The sequence below is a fragment of the Mesocricetus auratus genome, unplaced genomic scaffold (assembly GCF_017639785.1).
Source record: "Mesocricetus auratus isolate SY011 unplaced genomic scaffold, BCM_Maur_2.0 Super-Scaffold_100676, whole genome shotgun sequence".
Lineage (NCBI taxonomy): Eukaryota > Metazoa > Chordata > Mammalia > Rodentia > Cricetidae > Mesocricetus > Mesocricetus auratus.
The window spans coordinates 180,853,840-180,876,856 of record NW_024429266.1 but is presented as its reverse complement, the minus strand read 5'-3'; the positions used below and the strand labels follow the sequence as shown (position 1 = coordinate 180,876,856).

The 23,017-nt window shown below is 49.2% G+C and overlaps 1 protein-coding gene across 2 annotated transcripts; it reads right to left on the bottom strand.

The window, feature by feature from the left end:
• Positions 1 to 76: 76 nt before the first annotated feature.
• On the bottom strand, positions 77 to 19,479 carry Slc25a18 (solute carrier family 25 member 18). 2 transcript variants are annotated; one of them, XM_040739345.1, is made up of 10 exons: positions 19,049 to 19,471; positions 8,453 to 8,647; positions 6,927 to 7,049; positions 6,719 to 6,774; positions 5,204 to 5,294; positions 4,487 to 4,605; positions 3,058 to 3,223; positions 2,691 to 2,845; positions 2,150 to 2,225; positions 77 to 1,683 (listed from the first exon to the last, which is right to left on the bottom strand). In XM_040739345.1, exons 2-10 carry the CDS (start codon positions 8,470 to 8,472, stop codon positions 1,542 to 1,544), a joined length of 948 nt encoding a protein of 315 aa, XP_040595279.1. In that variant the 5' UTR covers positions 8,473 to 8,647; positions 19,049 to 19,471; the 3' UTR covers positions 77 to 1,541. The 2 variants fall into 2 exon arrangements, with proteins under 2 accessions (XP_040595279.1, XP_040595278.1); XM_040739344.1 differs by lacking the exon at positions 77 to 1,683 and adding an exon at positions 1,733 to 1,995 and having other exon boundaries at positions 19,049 to 19,479.
• Between the last annotated feature and the right edge of the window lie 3,538 nt (positions 19,480 to 23,017).

Genomic DNA, 23,017 nt, shown 5'->3' with positions numbered 1-23,017 from the left:
AGCCTGGGCAACAAAGATCCTACCTACCACTACCAAAAGGAAAAAAAAAGGAATCCCAAGAGGAAGTACTTCTGAATTCCTGTGGTATTGATAGTTTATTAGACCTTCCTGTAGCCCTGTGACCAAATGGACACCATACACAAGTATTCAGTATACCTGCCCCAGAGTGTGGACAGCTTTGTATGTGTGCACTTGGGCTCAGAGTGGACCCCAGGGCCTCACACAGTAAGCATAGACTGTACACTGAGCCACGCCCCCCCAACCTATGGTCCATGCATCTTTGTTGAAACAGTTTTATCCAGACAAAATGAAAAGAGCCCAAGTTTTGGAGGAAGCGAGGGAGGGAGGCAGCTTTGCATTAATTAGTACAGACCCTTTCCCGGCCACCATCTGTGCTCTCCTTTGTCCTTAGGTTTGTCCTTAGGTGAATGCACAGAGTTGTCTACGACCCTGCAGTGGGGTCTTGGCTGTCATCTTACAGAGAATGAAGCCATTCAGATGATTATCTGCCCCCAGAACAAGATTTAAGTCAGGTTCTTCTCTGTTGATGTTTTGGTTTTGCTGGTAATTGTATGCATTCGAGGTTGGCCTAGAACTTGCTTATTGACAGATGATGCCTTTCACTTTCCTATCCTCCTGCCTCTACCTCCTAAGATTAGGATTAGAGACACATGCCACCATATCCAGTTTATGAGGTGCTGTGAGTGGCACCCAGGACTTGAACATGCTATACACTCTACCAACTGAGCTGTGACCCCAGCCTGGTTTTTGTAAAAACAGGATTGCACAGGCCTTTATTCCCAGCACTCAGGAAGCAGAGGCAGGCAGATATCTGAGTTTTAGGCCAACCTGGTCTACAGAATGAGTTCCAGGACAGTCAGGGCTGTTACACACAGGAACCCTGTCTTGGGAGGAGCGGGGCGGGGACAGGATTGTTTTCTTGGGGCCTGATGTCCTCTGTGGGAACCCAGAAGCCACAGCTTGACATTCCTTGTCGGTCGTCTGCTGTGCTGATTACAGGACAAGGATTTAGCTGGCTTTATCATTGATCATGTTCCATAGGCACCCACTAGGAGGGATCTGGGCCCATGAGTAGGACAGCTGCCCATTCAGGTTCATTTGACCATTATGATGTTCAGGAGGGCACATGGTTGAGCCCAGGTGCACTTCTGATGTCACAGCATCAGTGCTAGGATTAACACTAAGTCCTCATGTTGACACAGCTGTGCTGTGCCTACCTACAGTGGATATGTTAGTGAACTCCCATCCTTACTTACTGGGCCTGGTCCTGCCTTACACACCAAGGCTGTTTCTATTGCTAAACAGGTGGTTGGGGCTTCCATGCCCCTGGTAAGCTGTACCACAGCCTAGCTTTCATAAAGGGAAGTGAGGGCTCTACTCGCTTAGTAAAATGGGTCATTTCTTCTGAGGTAGCACTACAAGTTAGAGACCATGTACACAGGGTGGGCATCTTATGCTCCCAGCACCAGCACCTGGTCCCAAGTGCAGGGCCAGTGTTGGAAGTAAGTGAGGGACACAGATTACTCAAGGCACTTTAAGATGCGTTCTCCAATACCAATGAAGTAAATGCCCTGGGCGATCCCAAACAGGGGGGCTATGACCAGGGCCCGGCAGCCTGCTCCTTTCATGAAGGCGGCCGCTCCCTCCTGTGTCCACAGTTTCCTGTAAAGAAAGGAGAACCTTGGTAGTTCAAGGCTAAAGCACACTCATGACTATTCTCTAAGCTTTACTTGTTTTTTGTTGTTGAATTTGGGGAGAAGATCTCCAGAGGTAGCCCAGGCTGGCCCTGGGCTACCCTCAACCTCCTGAGTGCTAGGATTATAGGATTACAAATGAGACAAGACCTCACCAGGGTTAGGCTTACCTGTGGCCCTGCCTTCACCCCAGAGACTGGAGCCATTAAATAAGCCCCACTGGAGAATCCCCAGTGCTGCAGTGTGAGGGGAGGTACCTAGCGACTCCAGTGTCTGGACTCTGTTGGAGGAGTGGGGAGAAGCATAGATTCATGGGAGAGTGAGAAAACTCCCAATTCTGCATTCTCTGAGAAGAGAGAGGCCAGCACATTCCAGAGCAGCTCCAAGTCCTGGCACGCTGGGGTCTGAGATGGGGCCCCGGGGGCTCGGCTCACCTGGCACAGTCAGTGACCCCACCGTAGGTGTCCTCTCCCAGGCCTTTCTTGAGGGTCTGGATTCGAGTCTTCAGAACTGATGAAACAGAAGTTAAAGCAAGTAACAAACACTGAGTTTGTCCTTTCCGCAAACTGAGTGGGTGTTCCCTGCAGGACCAGTTCTGCGGCTGTGTGACCAGCAGCCCTCTCTGTCTCCCCCGCCGTGGGAGAGCGTTGGTGCTTGCCTGTGAGGGGCCGTGAGGGGTCCTGAGAACTTAGAGCATCTCCTCACAGTTGCCCCGATGCCAGCTCTCATACTCAGAACTACCGGGAAGAAAAAGTAGTCTGGAAGGTGAGGGGCCGTGTGGTGACGGAGCATGAGGACACCTCTTCTGTGAGGGCCTCTGGTTAGTTTATGCCAGTGGCCGACCTCCAAGGGTGCTGAGGGTTGGGGCTGTTTCACAAGCAGAGTGCAAGCTCTGTCTGTCCGTAGGCTGTGTGAGCCTGATGGGAAAAGCAGGGTGACCCTTAAGTCCCAAACCCCAGCCCTGTCTACACCTACCGTCCAGAGGGGTGACAGCTACCGCGGCCACAGAACCTGCTGCGCAGCCTGCGGCGAAGGAGTGTGCGAAGGGGGCCTTCCCGGTGACCTCGCTGACCCCAAGCCGGTTCAGGTTCGCAAACAAGGGGAAATAGATGATGGAGAAGGGAATGTCTCTGCAGAAGAGAAAGACGACTCTCTGGGTGCCTCTCTGCAGGAGCAGTGGGGCGCAGCAGATGGGAGAAACGCCCCCGTTAGACACAGAAGCTCCTCCCCTGTCCAGCTCCCCCATCCCCACACACCTCTGTAACCTGCAGAGGAACCAACTGGAAGGAAAGCACTTTGGTGCTGTGAGTAAGGGAGGCAGGCCGCTAGAAGAGGTCCTCACCTGAGGAGAGTGGCACCCAGGCCCCTGTAGAGCCCAGACAGCCCCTGAGTGCCGAGCAGCTCCCGCGCGATGAGGGTAGCAGAGGGCCGCCTGTGGGTGGAGGCCGAACCAGTGCTGTAGGGCCGCGAGGTGGGCGCTGCTGAGGCGGAGCCCTGATGACTGACAGCTGGAGAGGAAAGGCGGCATGTCTGTACCGATCCCAGCAGGTACCCAAGGTGCTGGTGGCGGCCTCTCCCAGCCCGCCCAGCCTGATTAAAGCCCTTGGATGGCCTGCGCTTTCAGCTCCTGGAGTAGCTGCGACCGCTAGCTCTGTGAGACAGAAACGCCGAGTATGCTGCGTTTAATGTTAAAAGCCACCAGCAAATGCTCCTGTCTGAAATGACCTCCGCAGTGTCCCGGGCCTGCCTCCTCCCTTACTCGAAGACCACCACCACCACCCGCTTTATACTAGAATTTCTCTGGTTGGAAAGGTGACATGGCAGGCAATTTCTCTTGGCAGACAGGGACACATGGGCTTCCTGAAGCTGTTTAAGCTTCTCTAACCCAGTCTGGAACTTGGTGAGACTCCAGCCACAAGTGTGCACAAGGGAGTGGTGGTATTGAGTGTATTACACATTAGCTTATTTAAGGTGGTATTGAGTGTATTACACATTAGCTTATTTAACCAGACACTGTGGCTTACTTATCCCTGTAAAGAGGCCCCTGTCTCTTCCTCGGGTGCTTAATTCTTATTCTCACTGCATGTGTGGCATTATCAGCATTCTGATGTGTTTTCTGAGACAGGGTTTCTCTGTGTAGCCCTGGCTGTCCTGGGACTCGCTCTGTAGACCAGGCTGGCCTGGAACTCATAGAATTCCGCCTGCCTCTGCCTCCCAAGTGCTGAAATTAAAGGCGTGTGCCACCATTGCAAGGCTCATAATTGAAAAGAAAAATTACTAGTTTATGTGTATGTGTTTTGCCTGCAATGCATGCATTGCCCAAGGCCAGAAGAGGGCATTGGATCCCCTAGAACGGAGTTACAGATGGTTATGAGGTGCCATGTGTATGCTTGGATGGAACCCCTGTTCTCTGGACAACAAGTGCTTTTAACCACTGAGCCATCTCTCCAGTCCCCTAAGCCCCACTTTAAAAAAGTCTGCAGAATTTCAGCCTGACCATAAAGGCGTTAGCACGGAGGTATGAGATGAGTTTACACCCTCTAGAATCCAGGCTGTGTCTGCTCCTTGGTCTGGAGCTGAAAGGGTTAAAGGCATCACTGTTACACACACACACACACACACACACACACACACACACACACACACACACGTTGACTTAGAAGGGGAGCATGCACAGAGCCGGGTGCTTGGAGTGCAGTGCCGGGAGCCCCACCCCCCCACCCCCGTGCTGATCTGGCCTCACCGATGCCATGAGTTGGGATGTGTCTCACCTAAGCGGCCAGCATCCTGCAGCTGAATCTTGAGCATTTCCATGGGACAGGTAACCACCACCTGGCATATTCCAGCCCCACACCCTGCCAGCATCTCCATCTTCAGGTTCTGCTTCGTCCTGTGGGTCCAGGAGTAAGGTCCTTAGTCTGAGTCTCAGGCCAGCCCAGCCCCACTCTGCCCAGACACCTTCTTCGGTGGTTGGAACTGTTTCGTTGTTGTTTTGTTTTTGCTTTTGTTGTTGTTTTGTTTTGTTTTTTTAAGACAGGGTTTCTCTATGTATCCCTGGCTGTCCCGGAATTCACTCTGTAGAACAGGCTGGCCTCAAACACACAGAGATCCGCCTCTGCCTCACATCGGTGTTTCGTGGTTCCTGGTTTCATCTCTGGTGTACATGCTGCAGCAGAACTGAGGACAGCCTGGTTTACATACAGTTTCAAAAACACCGATGTGCTGGGCACTGGTGGCGCACGACTTTAATCCCAGCACTTGACAGGTAGAGGCAGGCGGATCTCTGTGAGTTCGAGGCCAGCCTGGTCTACAAAGAAAGTTCCAGAACAGCCAGAACCATTGCATAGAGAAGCAAACAAACAACAAAATAAAACAAAAACATTCATCAGCTAGTTACTAAACACATCTCTATATATCCTGTATATTCTCTTGAGTATACTGTCTCCGGACATAACTGTGAAGGCCTTGCCGCTGTCACCTGTCCTTACCCATCCTGCATGAGCAGCTGTCGCAAGAAGTCATTGGCTGCCAGCTTGATCGCCTTCTCTGGAGTGACCAGGGTGAGGTTTACCGCGGCCCCTGGAGATGGAGAGAAGGAGCTGTGGCCTCCACAGAGGGGACCATCCCTGGAGCCTGCCACTGACAGGCAACACTCTGGGGACAAACAGGTCTGCAGAAGCCAAGCAAGGCAACACGGTCTATCCCTGAAAGAGGGACACATCATTTCCCTTTTACTTTTTTTTTTTTTTTTTTTTTTTTTTTTTGGTTTTTCGAGACAGGGTTTCTCTGTGGCTTTGGAGGCTGTCCTGGAACTAGCTCTTGTAGACCAGGCTGGCCTCGAACTCACAGAGATCAGCCTGCCTCTGCCTCCCAAGTGCTGGGATTAAAGGCGTGCGCCACCAACGCCCGGCTCCCTTTTACTTGTAATATATTTGTTATTATCGTGTGAGGGCATGCATGCGTCCCCACACACGTGGAGGTCAGAGGACAACTCTGTGGAGTTGGTTCTCTCCTTCCGCCCTTACACCGTTCTGGAATTAAAGCCAGGCTGCCTGGCTTGTGTGCAAGCACTTCAGCTGTTGGGCTCACTTGCCTGACCCCTATTATTTCTGGGGTCAGGGGTCTTAGTACGTAGCCCAGAATGGCATGGAATTCATAATCCCCCTGCCTCCAGAGTGCAAGCACGACAGGCACGCCACCATGACGTGTCCTATGCAGTAGGCAAGCTGCAAGCTCTCAGGTGCGTCCCAGCCCTATCCCTCCCTCCCTCCCTCCCTCCCTCCCTCCCTCCCTCCCTCCCTCCCTCCCTCCCTCCCTCCCTCTATTCCTCCATCCCTCCCCCCCCCTCTCTCATGGGAACTGGGTGATCTACATTTTGTTTCCTCTCTCTCTCAAATGGGAAATACATTTTGTTTTTTGACAGGGTTTCTCTGTGTAGCCCTGGCTGTCGTGGAACTGGCTCTGTAGACCAGGCTGGCCTTGAACTCACAAAGATCCACCTGCTTCTGCTTCCCAAGTGCTATGATCAACGGCGTTTATCACCACCACCTGGCTTCACACAAGTGTTTGTCCTTGTTGGGGAGGTGGGTGTCCCAGCATGTGAAGCTTTCCCAGCACAGACCTATGGCCCACATTCCCAGGTCTCATTGTGGATGTGGAAACTGCAGGCAGCAGCTGCATGGGGTCATGTGGGGTTGAGCTCACAGCTCTGTGGGTCATTCTATGTCAGGGAGAGTAGGAGGGGAGGAAGGCAGGGGAAGGCTGGAGGCACCTGCTTTAAGCACAGCACCACCAAGCACATCCAAGGAGGCCTTAGCTAGAAGCAGCTGTCTCCACATTGAGGCTCTTGAAATCTGGGGTGGTCAAGAGCCACCCAGTAGTCCAGGCCCCAACCCAGCAGCTCCATATCATTGTGCTCTAAGCTCACAACATGTGAGTTGCACACACCACCCCATCATCCTTGATTGAGGATCCCAAACTTGTTTGGGAGTTCAGAAGCCCACCTCGGTACATTCCCAAGAAGCCCTCAGCACGTGCCGTCTTCATCAGGCAATCTGTCCTAGAAGCGGAGGCCGGAAAGGAAGTTAGTAGTGACCAAATGTACCTCCTCCCCTTCCTGGGCAAGACTTGGCCTGGCTCCCCAGATCCCTCCCTGAAGAAGCAAATGAAACCTCAGACCCTCCTGCCTTCCCTTCTCACACCAATACCTACATTCCTTTATACACATCTTTGCCCTGCTGGTTCTGCAGTCGGGTCTTGGCAAGGTCAATGGGAAACACACAGGTCACGCCCACGAGTCCTGCCACACCTCCATTGATGAGTTTCGCAGTGATGCTAGGCCGTGGGGAGGGAAGGAAGAAATGTGGGTGGTGAGAGGGTACTTGGCCACACTCAGCTAGGGTAGGGGACATGGGAGCAGGACCAGGCTGAGAAAATCTGGAACGGCAGCCACTAGGCTTCCATCTGATAGTCCTTGTCCCTGTCCTCCACACAGGTTAGGAATCTCTTTCCAGAAAGCCCAGATTTACCAGCCTGATCATCTCACAATAATACACTGTGAAGGGTTCACCAAACTAAGACACTGCAGGCCTGCTGGGAAGGGCCACCGGGGAGTTGGCCGGCCTTAGCTTGGCCTTCAAAGATGCTTCCAGCCTCTCACCCTTGGAGGCCTGTGAGAATGTTTTCAAACTTTGCAGCTGAAGGACAGGAGAATGGTGCAAACGAACCCTGGCTGAGCTTTCACTTGGGCAAGTTGCCTCAGTTCTCAGAAACTTGTTTCCCTAATCTAGTGGCCCGTGTGAGGACTAAATGTGTCAGGTAAATGACAGCTGTTGTTGAGGATGAACCACTCTCCAGGCTGGAGGTGGCTCACCAGTTAAGAGCACTTGCTGCATTTGCAGAGGGCGCAGGTTTGATTCCCAGCACCCACATGGAGGCAGCTCATAACCATGTGTAACTCTAATTCCAGGGGGTCTGACGCCCTCTTCTGACCTCTGTAGGTACCAGGCATGCACATAAATTATGCAGGCAAAACATTCACACAAAGCCCAAAATTGTTTTCAAGGTACAATGCCCTGTCTCTGACCATGTGCGCTTCTTAGCATGAGAGAACCAGGATTAACAAGCATACTTTAACTGTCCTAGTCTCTACAAACCCATGCTTTAGGCAACACGGCTCCTCTTCCTGGTCAAGGAGAGGAGTCTGGGAATAGAAAACAAAGCTTTCTCAAACCCCTTGGAAAAGTAAAATGTTCATATCTTTCAGGCTTTAAGCAGACACAAGGATAATACTTGCGACAAAATAGCTAAAAGTAGTTAACAAAAGGCTTCTTCGCAAAGGAACCTAAGTAAGCAGAGATGTGTTAAAATAATTGAAAACATTACTGCAGGGCAGAGGCGTTTAAAGAGGATCTCGTGCAGCCCAGGCTGGCCTCAATCTTACTGTGTAGCCAAGGCTGGCCTTAAACCTAATTCTTGAGCCTCTGCGTCCTACAGCTGGGATACAGGCACGCACCATCACGCCCAGCATGCAAACTGTATCTTAACAATACTCTGTGTGTGTGCACGGCCCAGCATGCAAACTGTATCTTAACAATACTCTGTGTGTGTGTGTGTGTGTGTGTGTGTGTCTGCTTGTATCTTATTCAAGGCACCCATTCTCATTTGCTCTTCCCAATCGTTCACTCTGCTTTTCTCATTGCAACTCTTCCTCAATCAGCTGTCCCCCTAGGGCCTACCTCAGGTCTTGGCTGGACATCCTTCCGGCGGTCAACCACTGGCAGCTCCTGGGACTCAGGCTGTGAGGTCCTCACAGGCAGCCGCTGTTCAGGCCAGCGGGGAGGGAAGAAGTGTGTCTGTGTCCTTTACTCTAGACTTCCATAGAGCAGATAGGACACAGGATTCCTCAAGCTCCAGCATGTTCCATGTCCTCCCTTTTGGAAATGTGAATTCAGACAGAATCCTTAACTGTTTGGACTTTGATCAGAAAATAAAGGGAGGGGGTGAGAAAGGAGAAGCCCAAATTAAGAGGCTATCCCAAAAGGTTTTGGGGGAGTTCTGGGAGTAGTGGAGACATGGGTTATGAAGAAATTTTACCAGGAGTCTCTCTCACAGTAGACAAGGACTGTAATACTTGAGATGTTCTCAAGGGTTTCTCTGTACTTGGACTGTTCAGTGCTTGTACTGTAAGTAGGCAGTGTACTGAGAGTCATCTCCCAGGGGCCTTCCCTGTCCTTGCACACCAGACCCTCCTGCCAAGGCTCCCAGGTGCTCGGATGATAAGGAGGAGGCACTGTTTTCCTCACAGTATTTCTTACTCTTTGGCATCTCCAGGCTTTCCTGAGTATTATCTGTCACTTCTAGAATTTAAGTCGCCAAGAGATAAAATCTTAGTAATTCTTCCCCAGTACTATGTCCCAGAACCAGTTGTGGATGTTTTGCCTACACGTATGCGTGTGTGCATGTGCACCACGCGGGTGTCTGTTTGGTGCTTGCAGAGGTCAGAAGACTGCATCAAGGCTCCTAAAACGAGTTACAGATGGTTGTGAGCTGCCGTGTAGGTGCTGAGAATCAAACCTGGGTCCTCTGGAAGAGCAAGTGTTCCTAATCACCCAGCCATCCAAGGCCTCCTTAATAATATTTTTATGGAAGTGGTTAACATATCTCTAAGAGAGTCATTCTCCTCCTTCTTTCCCACTCTTTCCTTCCCCAAAATAAAAGGCCTAGAGATGACTAATACTTGCTTGGCAGCCTCAGGAGGGGACCCCAAAGCAGCTTGTTGTAGAGGCAGCTCTAGGACTAGCCTAGGTGAGCCTTTCCTGATGTTTCCCACTGGGCTGGAGGCAGAAGACACTCAGAAGGGGCAATGTTTCTTGTTCTTTAGACAGAATTTTATGTATCTCAGGCTGACCTTGAACTTGATTATGTAGCTAAAGACATGCACACACCCTTCTCCTTAGGGCATATCTTTCTCTGTAGTACTTTGTAACACAGGACAGCCTTGAACTTGGATCCTGTGCCTCAACCTCCAATTATTACAGTTTCTATTTCCAGTCTTGGTGTTTTCCTTATGTGACAGTCATAAATGTAACACCAGACACGGTGGCGAACACCTTTAATCTCAGCACTCAGGTGGCAGAGGCAGGTGGATCTCTGTGAGTTCGAGGCCAGCCTGGTCTACATAATGAGTCCCAGGCCAGCCAGGGCTACAAGGAAGACCTTGTTTCAAAAACAAACAACAACAACAAAAAAACAACCAATCAAACAACAACAACAACAAAAAACCCCAGCCTGGCACTTGAGAGGCAGAGGCAGGAGGATCCCTGTTAGTTTGAGCCTGGTCTACAGAGCGAGTTCCAGGACAGCCAAGGCTACACAGAGAAACCGTGTCTAGAAAGTCAAACCCTAAGTAATTCAGTAAATCCATAGACGAAATGCAGCTTTGTTTCATATGAAACTTTAGAAAACACTGCCTGGCAGTGGTGACTCAAGTCTTTAATCCCAGCACTCAGGAGGCAGAGGCAGGTGGATCTCTGTGAGTTCAAGGCCAGTCTGGTCTACAGTGTGAGTGCCAGGACAGCCTCCAAAGCTACACAGAGAAATCCTGTCTCGAAAACAAACAAAAAGCCATAATCCCAGGCAGGATGGCCAACACCTACAATCTTAGCACTTGGATGAGGCAAGAGGATTAAGCATTCAAAACCATCTTCATCTGCATAGGGAGTTTGAGGTCATTGTGGGTTCTATAGCAAGTCCCTGTCTCATGTCACCCTTATTTCTCACATTAAAAATTTTCAAAAGTTACAGATAGGTGGTGGTATTACACAACTTTAATTGCAGCACTCGGGAAGCAGAGGCAGGTGGATGATCTCTATGAGTTTGAGGCCAGCCTGGTCTACAGAACAAGTTCCAGGAAATGCTGACTACAATGTCAGTGAGGTGTGGGCAGGGTTTCACAGGCAGCCATGCAGGTGTGAGGCCCAGGCGGAGCCTACAGGGGTGGGATTTGGCTCATCTAGCTTGTGCCAGAGCCCTGGACTCCTCCCCAGAACCGCCAAAAAAAACCAAACCAAACCAAACCAAAAAGCTGGCCAGACACGACCCTGCTGGCTAGTGAGCAGAAAGGGCAGCAAGGCCAAGAAAGAAAAGTTAGAAATGGATGCGGGGGGGGTGCTGAGCAGAGGGCTGACATGCTCAGGACAGATCCATGTCAGCTGTGGGCGGAGACAGAAGCATAAGGCATAGTAACTCAGGACAATCCCAGAGCACACACTTCCTGGTGGGCCAGAGCTCAGAGAACAAGGGCGTGGAGTTGGTGGTGGGAGGAGTTATCTGTTGTCCAAGCAGAACTGAGGTCTGCAGGAAAGGCAGCCGAGAAGCCAGCACACTCAGAGGGGATCCAATGCAGACATTGCTACTTCGGGAGCGCTTCTGTGGCAGGCTTTGATTTTGCTGTTTGTTTGATAATGGGGATTGAACTCTGGGCTTGGGCCTTTCTGTACCAACAAGCCCTATTTTACTTTGTTTTGTTTTTTGAGACAGGGTTTCTCTGTGTAGCTCCGGCAGTTCTGGAACTCCATCTGTAGACCAGGTTGGGCTTGAATGTACAAAGATTCATTGTCTCTGCCTCCTGAGTGCTGGGATTAAAGGTGTGCATGACCTTCCCCCAGCATCTATTTTAGAGACAGGATCTTGCTAAGTTTGCCCAGGCTGGCCTGGAACTCACTATATAGTCTAGGCTGGCCTGGAACTCACTATGTAGTCTAGGCTGGCCTCCAACTTGTAATGATTTTTCTGCCTCAGCCTCCCATCTAGTTGAGACTGTGGCCTTACTGATACTAGTCCTTGTTACCAGCTCCTGCCTAAACGCCAGCTGTGGTCTCGTCCTTGGATCCTGAGACAGTCAAAATGTTACTACCATGTATGTTTTATTCATGGTGTGTGCGTGCGCGCGCGCATGTGTGTGTGCGCGCGCGTGTGTGTGTGTGTGTATGTGTGTGTGTGTGTGTGTGTGTGTGTGTGTGTGTGTGTGTGTGTCACAGCACACTGTGGAGGTCAGAGGACAACCCTCACGTTACAGGGTTTGTATAGCAACTTCTTTTACCCATTGAGCCATCCTACACAGAATTGTTTTTTTTTTTTTTTTTTTTGAGACAGGGTTTCTCTGTGTTTTCCTGATTGTCCTAAAATTCCTTATAGACCAGACTGGCCCTGAACTGAAAGATCCAGCTGCCTCTGCTGGGATTAAAGGTGTGAGTCCCCATGCTGGACTTTTTATTTTTGAGACAGTCTTACTTGCAGCCCAAAATGGCCTCCAATTTGTAGCAATCCTCCTCCTTCAACCTCCTGAGCTCTGGATTACAGGCTTGAGCAACGACGGTTTTATGCAGGCCTGAGAACTAAACCCAGGGTTTAAGGGTTGTTAGAAAAACACTATTAACTGAGTTACATTACCAGCTCACTTTTCTTATTTTTAACTGTTTGTCTGAGTTATTTCCTGTGGAGGCCGGAAGAGGGCAATGGAGTCCCTGAAGCTGAAGTGATGAGCTTGTGAGCCACCTGTTAAATGTGCTGTCCTCTGCAAAAGCAACGTGCTCGCTCTTAACCTCTGAGCCATGTCTCAGCTCCCTAGACTGCTTTAATGTATACACACACAATCTATATACATGTGTATACAGATATAAAATCACCCACATATATACATACATACACACATACATATATGTGCATATATATATATGTGTGTGTGTGTGTGTGTTCATATAAGTCAGAGAACAAAGAGACACCCTGAGCCTGGGCACTCATAATATCAAGCTGCAGTATTTGCTGGTGGGTGAGTTTCTTACCCTGCAAATCACAAGATTCCTGCCAAAGGGAAATGAATGGGAGTCTACAGATAACTAGTGTGTGTGTGCCCGTCTGTATGTGTATCACGGGTCCATAAAATCCACAGCAGGTGGAACTGGAATTACAGTAAACTACCTGATATGGATGCTAGGAACCAAACCCAGGGCCTTTCCAAAAGCAGTAAGCCTTTAACAATAATTCTCTGAGTAGCCCAAGCCATCCTGGAACTCAAAGAGATCTGCCTGTCTCTGCATCCTGAGCACTGGGACTAAAGGCACGTGCCATCACCACCCAGCTGCAACATGCTCTTAACATGGAGCCTTCTCTTCTGTCCCATGGGGGGAAAAGTTTTTTTTAATTATCTTTAATTTAGCTGGCCACAGTTTTAAAGGAATCAGGAAAATCCTGAACTTGGAAACAGGCCCATACTGCCCAGAGTTCAGCCACTCTGTTGAATGCCTGCAATGTGACAGGCAGCCGGGTTGTAGCGGACTGAGAAAAGATCCCTTTCCCTTCAGGGAACTGAGATTTTACTGGTGCCAGCACTTTGAAAGGACAAGGCTGGCAGTGTGGCTCAGTGCGGAGTGTGAAGACCTCGTGGGTGGGAGGTTTTACATTTGGGCCTGAGCACTAAGGGGAAAGGTTCTAAAACCTGGTGCAGTGATTGCCTCATTCCTGACCAGGGACAACAAAACAATGTCCCATGCTCCTTCTAATGAGCGGACTTGCTCTTTTAGCCAGCTTTAGGACGTAACCAGTGTCTTTACTAAATACATGACACTCTTCAGATCCCAATTTACAGATAGCAGCTTAGTGTTGGAAAGAGCCCACGTTGAGGACAGGCACAGTGGGCCTGACAAGGAGCAGAGAGCAGAGTGGGGCTGGGGCTGCTCCCCAGTTCCAGCTGCTCTGGCTCACTACTGTGGGAGTGAGCCAGCCAGATGTGGAGAACTGTGGCGGCCAGGTGTAGCACTTTTGTGACCTTGTGGGTAATGAGAAGAGAGGACCCTCTCAGGGGAGGTACCGTGTGGCCTAAGGCTGATTACTCTGGACGAACTGGACAGGATTAGGAGAGGGTGCAGAGAGATTGGGGTGGCCAGGAAGGAAGAATGAGGGTTGAGAAAGAAGTTCTTAAATTTGGTGGCCACCCAGGGCTTAGGTCTGACCGGAGGGGGCTGGAGGCTGAAGAGGGCAGCCAGGAAAGGAAGTTGCCTGCAGAGCTGGGCAGAGGAGGAGGTGGTTTTGAGTCACCTCCTACACCAGTGCAGGCCTGGGAAAGACATCAGCTTGGCAGGCAGGGCTCAGATGCCCAGATTTCTGGAGCACTTCTGTCACTCGCTGGCATAGAACTCCCTGTCCATCTGGTCAACAAGACCACTGGAGATGGCTGTGAGCCAGTCAGGAGCAAATAGGTCAGGGCACAGAGCTGTCGCGTCTCCTCCCCTCATCAAGGACAACCCCATCAGCAATCATCCCCTTCATTCCTCTGGAAGAGCTACTTGATAAACCTAAGGGAGGGATAGATTAGTTTGCCTTTTTTTTTTTTCTTGTGGGTGGGTAGGGGAGGGAGGGTTGGAGATAGGGTTTCTCTTTGGCTTTGGAGGCTGTCCGGAACTCACTCTGTAGACCAAGCTGATCTTGAACTCAGAGATCCACCTGCCTCTGCCTCCCGTGTGCTGGGATTTTTTTAAAAATGTTTAATGTATACTGTTGTTTTACTTGTATATACTTTGTATAAGGGTGTCAGACACCCTGGAATTGGAGTTACAGACAGTTGGAGCTGCCATGTGGGTCCTGGGAATTGAACCTGGGTCCTCTGGAAGAGCAGCAGTGCTCTTAACCACTGAGCCATCCCTCCAGCCCGAGTGCTGGGATTAAAAGTGTGAACCACCAACGCCTGGCCATCTTTAAAGTTTTTTTTTTAAAGATTTTATTTATTTAATATGTATACAGTACTCAATTTTTTGCCTGCAGGCCAGAAGAGGGCACCAGATCTCATTACAGATGGTTGTGAGCCACCGTGTGGTTGCTGGGAATTGAACTCAGGAGCTCTAGAAGAGCAGCCAGTGTTCTTAACCTCTGAGCCATCTCTCCAGCCCCATCTTTAAAGTTTTTTTTTTTTTTTTTTGGTTTTTCGAGACAGGGTTTCTCTGTGGCTTTGGAGTCTGTCCTGGAACTCGCTCTGTAGACCAGGCTGGCCTCGAACTCACAGAGATCCGCCTGCCTCTGCCTCAGTGCTGGGATTAAAGGCGTGCACCACCAACGCCCGGCCTCTTTAAAGTTTTTATACAATGTGTGTGAATAGCTAAGAGATAGCTCAGTGGTTAAGAGCTATGGTTGAGGACCCAGTTTCAAAACCCAGCAAGCACATGGTGGCTTATAACCACCTGTAATGCCAATTCTAGGGGATCTGATGCCCACTTCTGGCACCAGACATGGATGTGTTGCAGATATATATGCAGGCAAAACACTCATACGCATAAAATAAAAACATTTTTTGAAAGTATGAGTCTGATGTGTATGTAGAGGTCAGAGGACAAATTTTGAAAACTGTTTCCTTCCTATGTGGGCTCCAGGGACTGAACTCAGGTCTCCCAGTTTGTGTAACAAACTCACTGAGCCATACTTCCAGCTGTGCTTTATCTTGCCATTTAATTCTATTTTCGCACTATTTGTTGCTATTGTAGTTCCAAAGGGACCAGTCCAGGAGAAAAACAGGTCCTTCATCATTGGTAAAAAAACAAAACCAAACCCAAACCCTGCCTAGAACTTGCAGATGGCTCAGCAGTCAGGGTGTCAAGACTGACAACCTTTGGTCAATCCTGGGATCCACAGTAGGAGAACCGACCCCCACAGTTGCCTATGACCTCCCATACCCACACTATGGTAAGGACAAATAGATTCCTGCCCCCACCCCACCCTTCTCCTCTGCATCAGCTCAAGCAGATTCTTGAGGGGTTACTCATTGTCTTGCACACACTGGTAATGTACCCAGGAAGCACTCTGCCCACGGACCAACAGTAAGTCACAAATTGTTCTTTGGGAAGCAGAGTGATATCTAAATGTCAATGTCATTACCTCTCAGAAGTGGTTTTTTGTTTTGTTTTGAAAGAGGGGGCCTATGTAGCCTTGGCTGTCCTAGAACTTGCTATGAAGACCACGCTGGTCTCAGTGACCCATAAAGGCAACCCCTGCCTTTGACTTGCAGTTGATATTAGCAGAAGACAGCCAGCCTTTCTGAGCTGTCCTCTTCTTTGTTATGAAGCTGGGTCAGGGGTCTCAGCAATGAGAACAAGGGCTGATTCCTCCTACCAGCAGAGCATATGGTCTCCCAGGGCTAAGCTCCTCCTACCAGAGTGGCCATTAGCTTAGTCTTGACTCGCTGTCTAGGAAGTGCCCTACTTCCCAGGATGCTCCTGGATGCCAGACTTCCTCTCACCCCTGATGCAGTGGGTGACATGGAAGGCCCTCTCCCCTGGCTTACTTGCCATCTCTTCCTACTAACTCTATATGCTTGACACGGACAGACAAGACAACTCCTTACCAGCTTTCATGAAGGACCTTCTTTCTGCTTTCTCTGGAGTAAAGGATGGGCTGGGCTTCCCATGAATAGGAGCCGCTTTGTCCTTGGGATTTTATCAGAGTGCAGCCCCTCCCTTCTGTCCCTGCTGCAACGCTTTCTCATGCGTGGAGGTGCCAAGCAACCACTAAGCCTCCACTACAGTCCACATTGCACTTTGGTCTGGATCCAGCTTCACAGAAGCCACACCAGGCCAGAGCTCCCCTCACCTGGTTACTAGTAGGGTGCTGGAGATGAAGCTGAGAAACAATCTGACTAAGGCAGCTGCAGCAGCAGGGTGACTGGGGGGTGGAGATTCCCCAACATTCAGACCAGATGTCAGAAAGATGGCCAGTCAAGTGGCAACCAACACAGCGTGCCCACTTCTGCACGACCCCAGTATTTATTGGCTGAGCACACCGAGGATGACGGCAAGTGTGAGGAGGGGTCAGCATGGAGCCTGATGTCAATGCCCAGGCTAGGTGAGTGTGGCTGTTAACCCCAACGACGGCAGCATCTGCAAGGAATGTCGTGACGGATGGTGGTGTCCTACACTTTTAATCCCAGCACTTGGGAGGCAGAGGCAGGCGGATCTCTGTGAATTCAAGGCCAGCCTGGTCTACAGAGCGAGTTCCAGGACAACCTCCAAAGCAATAGAGAAATCCTGTCTCGAAGAAAAAAAAAAAAAAAAAAAGAGGGGGAGTATGTCACGTACAAGAAGGGGGTATGTCATTTCACATGTGACCACTCATGTATGCTTCTTGGTTGCAAGTACTTTTTACAATCATCTGTAACTTCTGTTCCAGGGCATTCCAATACTCTCTTCTGACCTCTGTGGGTACCAGGCAAGGGTATGGTGCATACACAGCCAAAGCACTCATACACATAAAAGGAGAGAGCTGGGTGCGGTGGGCGTACACCTTTTATTCAGCACTCTGGAGGTAGGCTGCCTCTGAGTTCAAGGCCAATCTAGTCTACAGAGTGAGTTGAATTCCAGGACAGCCAGGATTAGAGAGAAACCCTGTCTTGAAAAACAACAAAATAAAACAGAGGAAGATAGAGAAAAAATTGAGCCAGGACTTGAAGCCTGTCTACAAGTCCTGGGATTATATAAATTGTCATATATCTGAAGGCAGCCTAGACTAACCAGTGATTTCCAGGTAGCCCTCTCTACAGAGTGCCCTGTCTCAAAACCAAAAGTAGAACCCCAAGACAACAGAAAAGCAGGGCTGAGATGTATGTAGTTTATTAGTACTTGCCTAAGGTGCATGAAGTCCAACAGGTCCCCAGCACATAAGTCACAGCCAGGAGGCAGAGGCAAATTCTAGCCAGCCTGGGCTTCATGAGACTCTGTCTCAAACAAACAAACTGGTGTGACATTGTAGACCAGAAAGGAGCCATACAGAAGCTGACAGCCGGGGGCTGGAGAGATGGCTCAGCAGTTAAGAACACTGACTGTTCTTCTAGAGGTCCTGAGTTCAATTCCCGGCAACCACATGGTGGCTCACAACCATCTGTAATGAGATCTGGTGCCCTCTGCTGGCATGCAGGCAGAAGGCTGTATACACAATAAAATATTAAAAAACAAAAACAAAAACAAAAAAACAAAGCGGACAGGCAGGGTGGAAGGGATCTTCAGCTTTGGTTTGCAGGTGTTACAAGGCCTGCTTGCTTTCAGACTGGCCCTGCAAGACCCCAAACCTATTAGGAAGGCAGTTGTTTTCCACCTCGGAGACACAGTGAACCAATGGTGTTACTGGGATACGCTGATGACATAGGTACAGTCAAGGTTCCAAATACTGTACCAGCAGGCAGGCTAGAGGCAGCCAGGACTGGCAGGAGCTTGTCAAGTTTGCTGATGGGTTGTCATGGATAAGCAGACTAGTGTGAGGGCAAGGCAGGGACACAGTTTCAGATTCCTGAGGAGCAGAGAAAATGGGAAGCTGACCTGACGGAGACCAATGAAAGGAGGACAGACAGAAGCAGGTGGCCTGAACCAGGGTGGACAGTAAGGAGCTAATCCTCAGCTTTGCTACTCCTTCCCAGGTGTGGACGAGAGGACACCTGTCACCACTGTTCTCCACTAGCCAGAGTAGTGTGGGCTGGATCCCAAGTTCTTCAAAGTTAGAGCTGACCATTGGGTAAGCAGGGAAAAGTTCAGCCCAGAAAGGGGTAAAGGTTTGTAACCTGAAATCTTAGGGGTGTTCATCAGAACCACAGGAGCGCCTTACACTAAACTACATCCAGCCCTGCTTTTCTGTTGACTTGGGGTTCTAGTTTTAGTTTTGAGACAGGTCACTCTGTAAGGCCCTCCATGGACTGATGAGGCAGGAGTCGAACCTGCATTTGAACCAGTTCCTAGGTGATGTTCAGTTGTTCATACTGCAGGTCCAGATCCCTATACCGCAACAGATCATACCTGACTTGTGTGCTGAGGTATGTCCAAGTCAAATAACACAAATGCACCAAGAACCACCCTGCTGTGATTAACTAAAGGGAACAAAAACATTCTTCATCACCTTCAATTCTGGCTAAGCACTGCTCACTCCTTCCAGCACCTTGCTGTAGGCCAGTTTCTCCAGTGTTTCTCCCTCATTACTAACTCTGAGAAAAGGAAGTTAGTTTTCCCCTTTTGTATTCTGAATTAAAAAAAAAAAGCCAGATAGATGCTGTCACACATCAAGTGAATTCAACAAACTGCACCAAACAAGTGGGAGTGGGATTCTGTGCTAAGTATGTACATTTTCTCGTTAGCATCAAACAGTACAGTTCAACAACTACTTATACAGGCTTTATAAGAAACCTACACTGTATACCGTAAGATGTGTATAGACAACATGCAAGTCTCAGGTTACACAGGGACTCTTATGGCCTGCAGATGGGGGTCCTGGAAGCAATCCCCGAGGATGCCAAGGGCAACTGTACTTACTGACAACTTGGTTAGGAGTCACTCCACATCTCAGTTTTGGTATAATCCAGGCCAGGCTGTGCTGGGTCTTCCTGTAAGATTTAACTCCTTCCCACAGTGAAAACTCTGGATACAACCTGAGGAAATGGCTTCATTTCTTCAAACCACTCTGGCCAGCTCTAACTGGCTAGACTAGGGAGATTGGTCCTATGCAGTCAGGAATGAGTTGACAGGATCCTAGGAGCAAGTTGTGGTTTTCCACTGCTCAAATGGTCTCAAGACACCTGAATTAAAATTCCTGTCATGGAGACAGAGGGGCAGGGACTGCAGCACACAATAGCTCAGTCTGGGCATTTCCCAGCTGCCTTCTTGGCTGCAACCACACAGTTCACCCTGCACTGAAAGCTTTGGCTAAAACTGCTCAGGAAACTAGAGGAGTGAGCCTTGTAAGCACAAAGGAGACTGAAAGAAACGCACAAACATTGTCCTTTCAAAAGCTCAAGGAACTGAATCCAGGGCAACAGATCAGCAAGGCCAAGCTACCAGAGCCAAATGGGGGGTGAGGGCGGTGAAGCTTGCCCAGGCAAGCAGCTGCAGCACGGGTGCTCAGAGCTCAAGCACCTCTGGCTGAGCTGGCAGGATTTCCAGCCACCCAGGAGACCAGAGCCCACAGCCTTCCCGACAAAGACACCACTTGCATAACCACCACAGGCTACAGGCCATTCTCCTTCTGCATGATCCCCATCTGGGTGTTTTCCCAACGGTTAGTAAAGCTTTCATCGAGATTAGAGCAAAGCAGTCAGCAGGGGCTGCTTCTAAGGGAAGGTACCTTTCCTCCTGAACAGGACACCAGAGACAGGACTGATGCCAGTCTCCAATGGCCAAACCGGAGAGCAGCTCACAAGCAGCTTACAGTTTCCTTTCTTCCCCAGCCACATTTTACTTGTGCCCTTTTGTTTCTGTGCCAGTTTTAACAAGGAATGTCACAGCATAGAATCCAGGTAACTGTTTGCTCCAGCAAGTTTTAAAACCAAGCTGTCCAGTGGAAGCTTGTTTTGTTGTATTTAGCATTGGTTGGTCAAAAAGATGTATGCAGAACAACTGTTTTGAGATGGGGTCTCATGCACCCCAAGCTACAAAGGCAGGACTTTGCTTCCACCTCTGTAGTGCTAAGACCACAGGAATGCATCACACCTGGCCTTATCAGGAGCTGGGGGGGAGGGGCTCACAAAGGGTACAGAGTCAACTCATCTACATTAAGTCCTAAGAGTTGTTTTGTTAATTCCTCCCCCCCAAACAGGGTTTCTCTGTATTGTTTTGGAGGCTGTCCTGGAACTTGCTCGGTAGACCAGCCTGGCTTCGAACTCACAGAGATCCCCCTGCCTCTGCCTCCCGAGTGCTGGGATTAAAGGCATGCAATACCACCACCCGTTGACATAGCATATTTTATAGAAGAAATGCACATTCTCTTATAAACATTCTCAGGACTTTTTTTTTCCTGGAAGAGGCCTTGGACGGAGAGATGAAAATGCCTATGTTTTAAGACCACCAATCTTAAGTTTGACAAGAACCCCATGTGGAGGTGAAGGAGAGACAAGGTCTGGATGTGGAATCCTAGCTGTCCCCAAGATCCTGAATGTCCTGCAGGCTTGAGTCCAGGGATTGTAGGTGGGCACACGTATGGTTGAATTTTTATGAAATGAGGATTACTTGCAAATCTAATAAGAATAAAAGCAGCCAGGAGCTTTGGTCTGAGACTAAAGTTGATTATTAGAACCTAGCACCTTCACCAAAACGCTTTCCAGAACTTAAAAACAATTGGGTTAGCATAAGCTTCTTTAAGGCTGCAACTCCTCCTTCTGGATACTTTTAACTTCGACTGCAAGCTAGTTATCTATGGTCCCCATTAACTGACTGCCCATGCCCACCAAGGGCTCTGTAGGGAGTCAATGCCATACATGTTCATCATCCTTGGGAAGAGGATACCTACACCTGTCATGTGCTGTAACTGGAGTGAGGGGTAAAGGCCTGGAGTGGTGAACTAGCTGTGATGGGCTTTCTCTCCGCCATGGTTTGGTAGACAGCACCTAAGACCGTATCACTGTGAAAATTCTCCGCATCTAATTGAGATGGAAGTGGATGATTTATTTCAGGTGGTGGCAGTGTGGCCCAGCTCAAAGCTCTGTTGAAACAGGCGTGGGCCCTAAGGAGAAAAGTGACACATGAATTCACACCAGGCACACGCATCAAAGCCTTGCTAGTTTAACAATGTACTTTATACAAAATAACCAGTTCATATGGAAATAAATCTACAGATCTCCAAAGATCAAAAAGGCCCTTAAAAAAGTTCTTTCAAAAATTATCCAACACACAATATCAAACTAACTATTGAGGTAATTGTCGCTCTCAGTGAAACAGGGAACCAGCAGACCATGACAAAATATATACAATATAAAAATAAATACCATTCCCTTTCCAGTACTGGCCAGGACAGTTCATAGGGTGTTCACTTTTGTAGCAGAGACAAATGTCTTACACTGTGTGCAGGCTGGAGGAGCATGGCTGGGGCCCCCAGGAGCTGTCCACAAGTCAAATGAGAAATGCCCCACACTTAGGGAAATGAAGGGGCCGGAGGCTCCCGAATGAGGTGGAGCAAGGCAGCATTTCAATAAATTACTCAATATCCATAAAGCTGTTCCTATTGAGCCCCAAAGGGAGAAGACTGCATGAGAGCAGCCAACTTAAGTCTAGACAGTAGAAGACTAAATGCCCCATTTCACCCAGAGAGTATGTTTGACCCAAGACTGACAGGCAGAGAGGGATCAAGAGCAAAGCTCGTGTCAGCATCACAGAGTGGAGATGCAGCCCATCTTCTCAATGAGAAGGTCTACTTCATGCCTTGAGACTACAGAGTCCAGTCACTGAGTAAAAAAGGCAGGCCAGTACCAAGTCTCAATCACATTCATCACCGTTTTTACTTTGTGGGGTTTGTTTGGAATAGGGTCTCACTATGTAGAGCTTTGGCTGGCCTGGAGCTAGACAAGCAGGCTTTGAACTCAGAGAGATCTGTCTGCCTCTACTTGCTGGGATTACAGACCTTGGCTGCCATGCTTGGCTCACATTTGTATCAAGTCAGGGCTTTAAATGCATGGGGGAAATGCCTCTGTATTATAGTTTACCCAAATGCTAAGTATCCTTGCCATAGTTGTTGACAAGAGCTACCCCCATTCCAGAAACCCTCAGAACTGAATCCTCATTGACACACAGAAGGGAACTTCAGAACAGGGTTAGGTGTATAAGGAATCTGGCTAAAAAGTGAACTGTGAAGAATGCTAAAAGACCAAATGAGGTTGTTTGAAACACATGAGGATTTTGACACTTGCCCTTGGGTTCAGCACTTTGAATTAGGCCTTCCCATGAATTTCAATTGTGTCTGTGGTACTAGGAATTGAAGACAGGGTCTCATGCATGCTGCACAAGACCTCTACTCACTGAGTTATACCCCCCACCCTTCTTTTCATTTTTGAGATAGCATCTTACTAAGTTGCCCAGGCAAGCTTGAACTTGTGATCCTCCTGGCCCAGGTTTTCAAGAGTTGGGATTAAAGGCCCCTATCACCAGACCTGCCTTAGATCTTTTTTATTTTGTAGTTTTGGGATTGAATAGAGACAGGGTCCTGTACATGCTAGGCAAATGCTCTACCATAGACCTACATCCTTGGCCCGCCAAATCAGGTCTTTTTTGGGGGGCGTTCCAGACAGGGTTTCTCTGTGGCTTTGGAAGCTGTCCTGGAACTAGCTCTTGTAGACCAGGCTGGTCTCGAACTCACAGAGATCCACCTGCCTTTGTCTCCCAAGTGCTGCGACTAAAGGCGTGCGACAACACCGCCCAGTCCCAAATTAGGTCTTAATAGCAGTTTAACATTTATAGACTTGAACATTCATTAAAAGAAAAGTTTGACCAAGTGCTATGACTTGAAGTCTTGTTGGT

Bases quoted from the DNA above. Each gene is read 5' to 3' on its own strand.
- Slc25a18 (XM_040739344.1), bottom strand. From the start codon at position 8,472: ATGTCCAGCCAAGACCTGAG. The intron at 5,295-6,718 runs GTGGGCTTCTGA...CTCCATCTCCAG, and splicing joins CTTCTTGGGAATGTACCGAG to GGGCCGCGGTAAACCTCACC. The intron at 2,226-2,690 runs GTAGGTGTAGAC...CTGTTTCATCAG, and splicing joins AGCTGTCACCCCTCTGGACG to TTCTGAAGACTCGAATCCAG.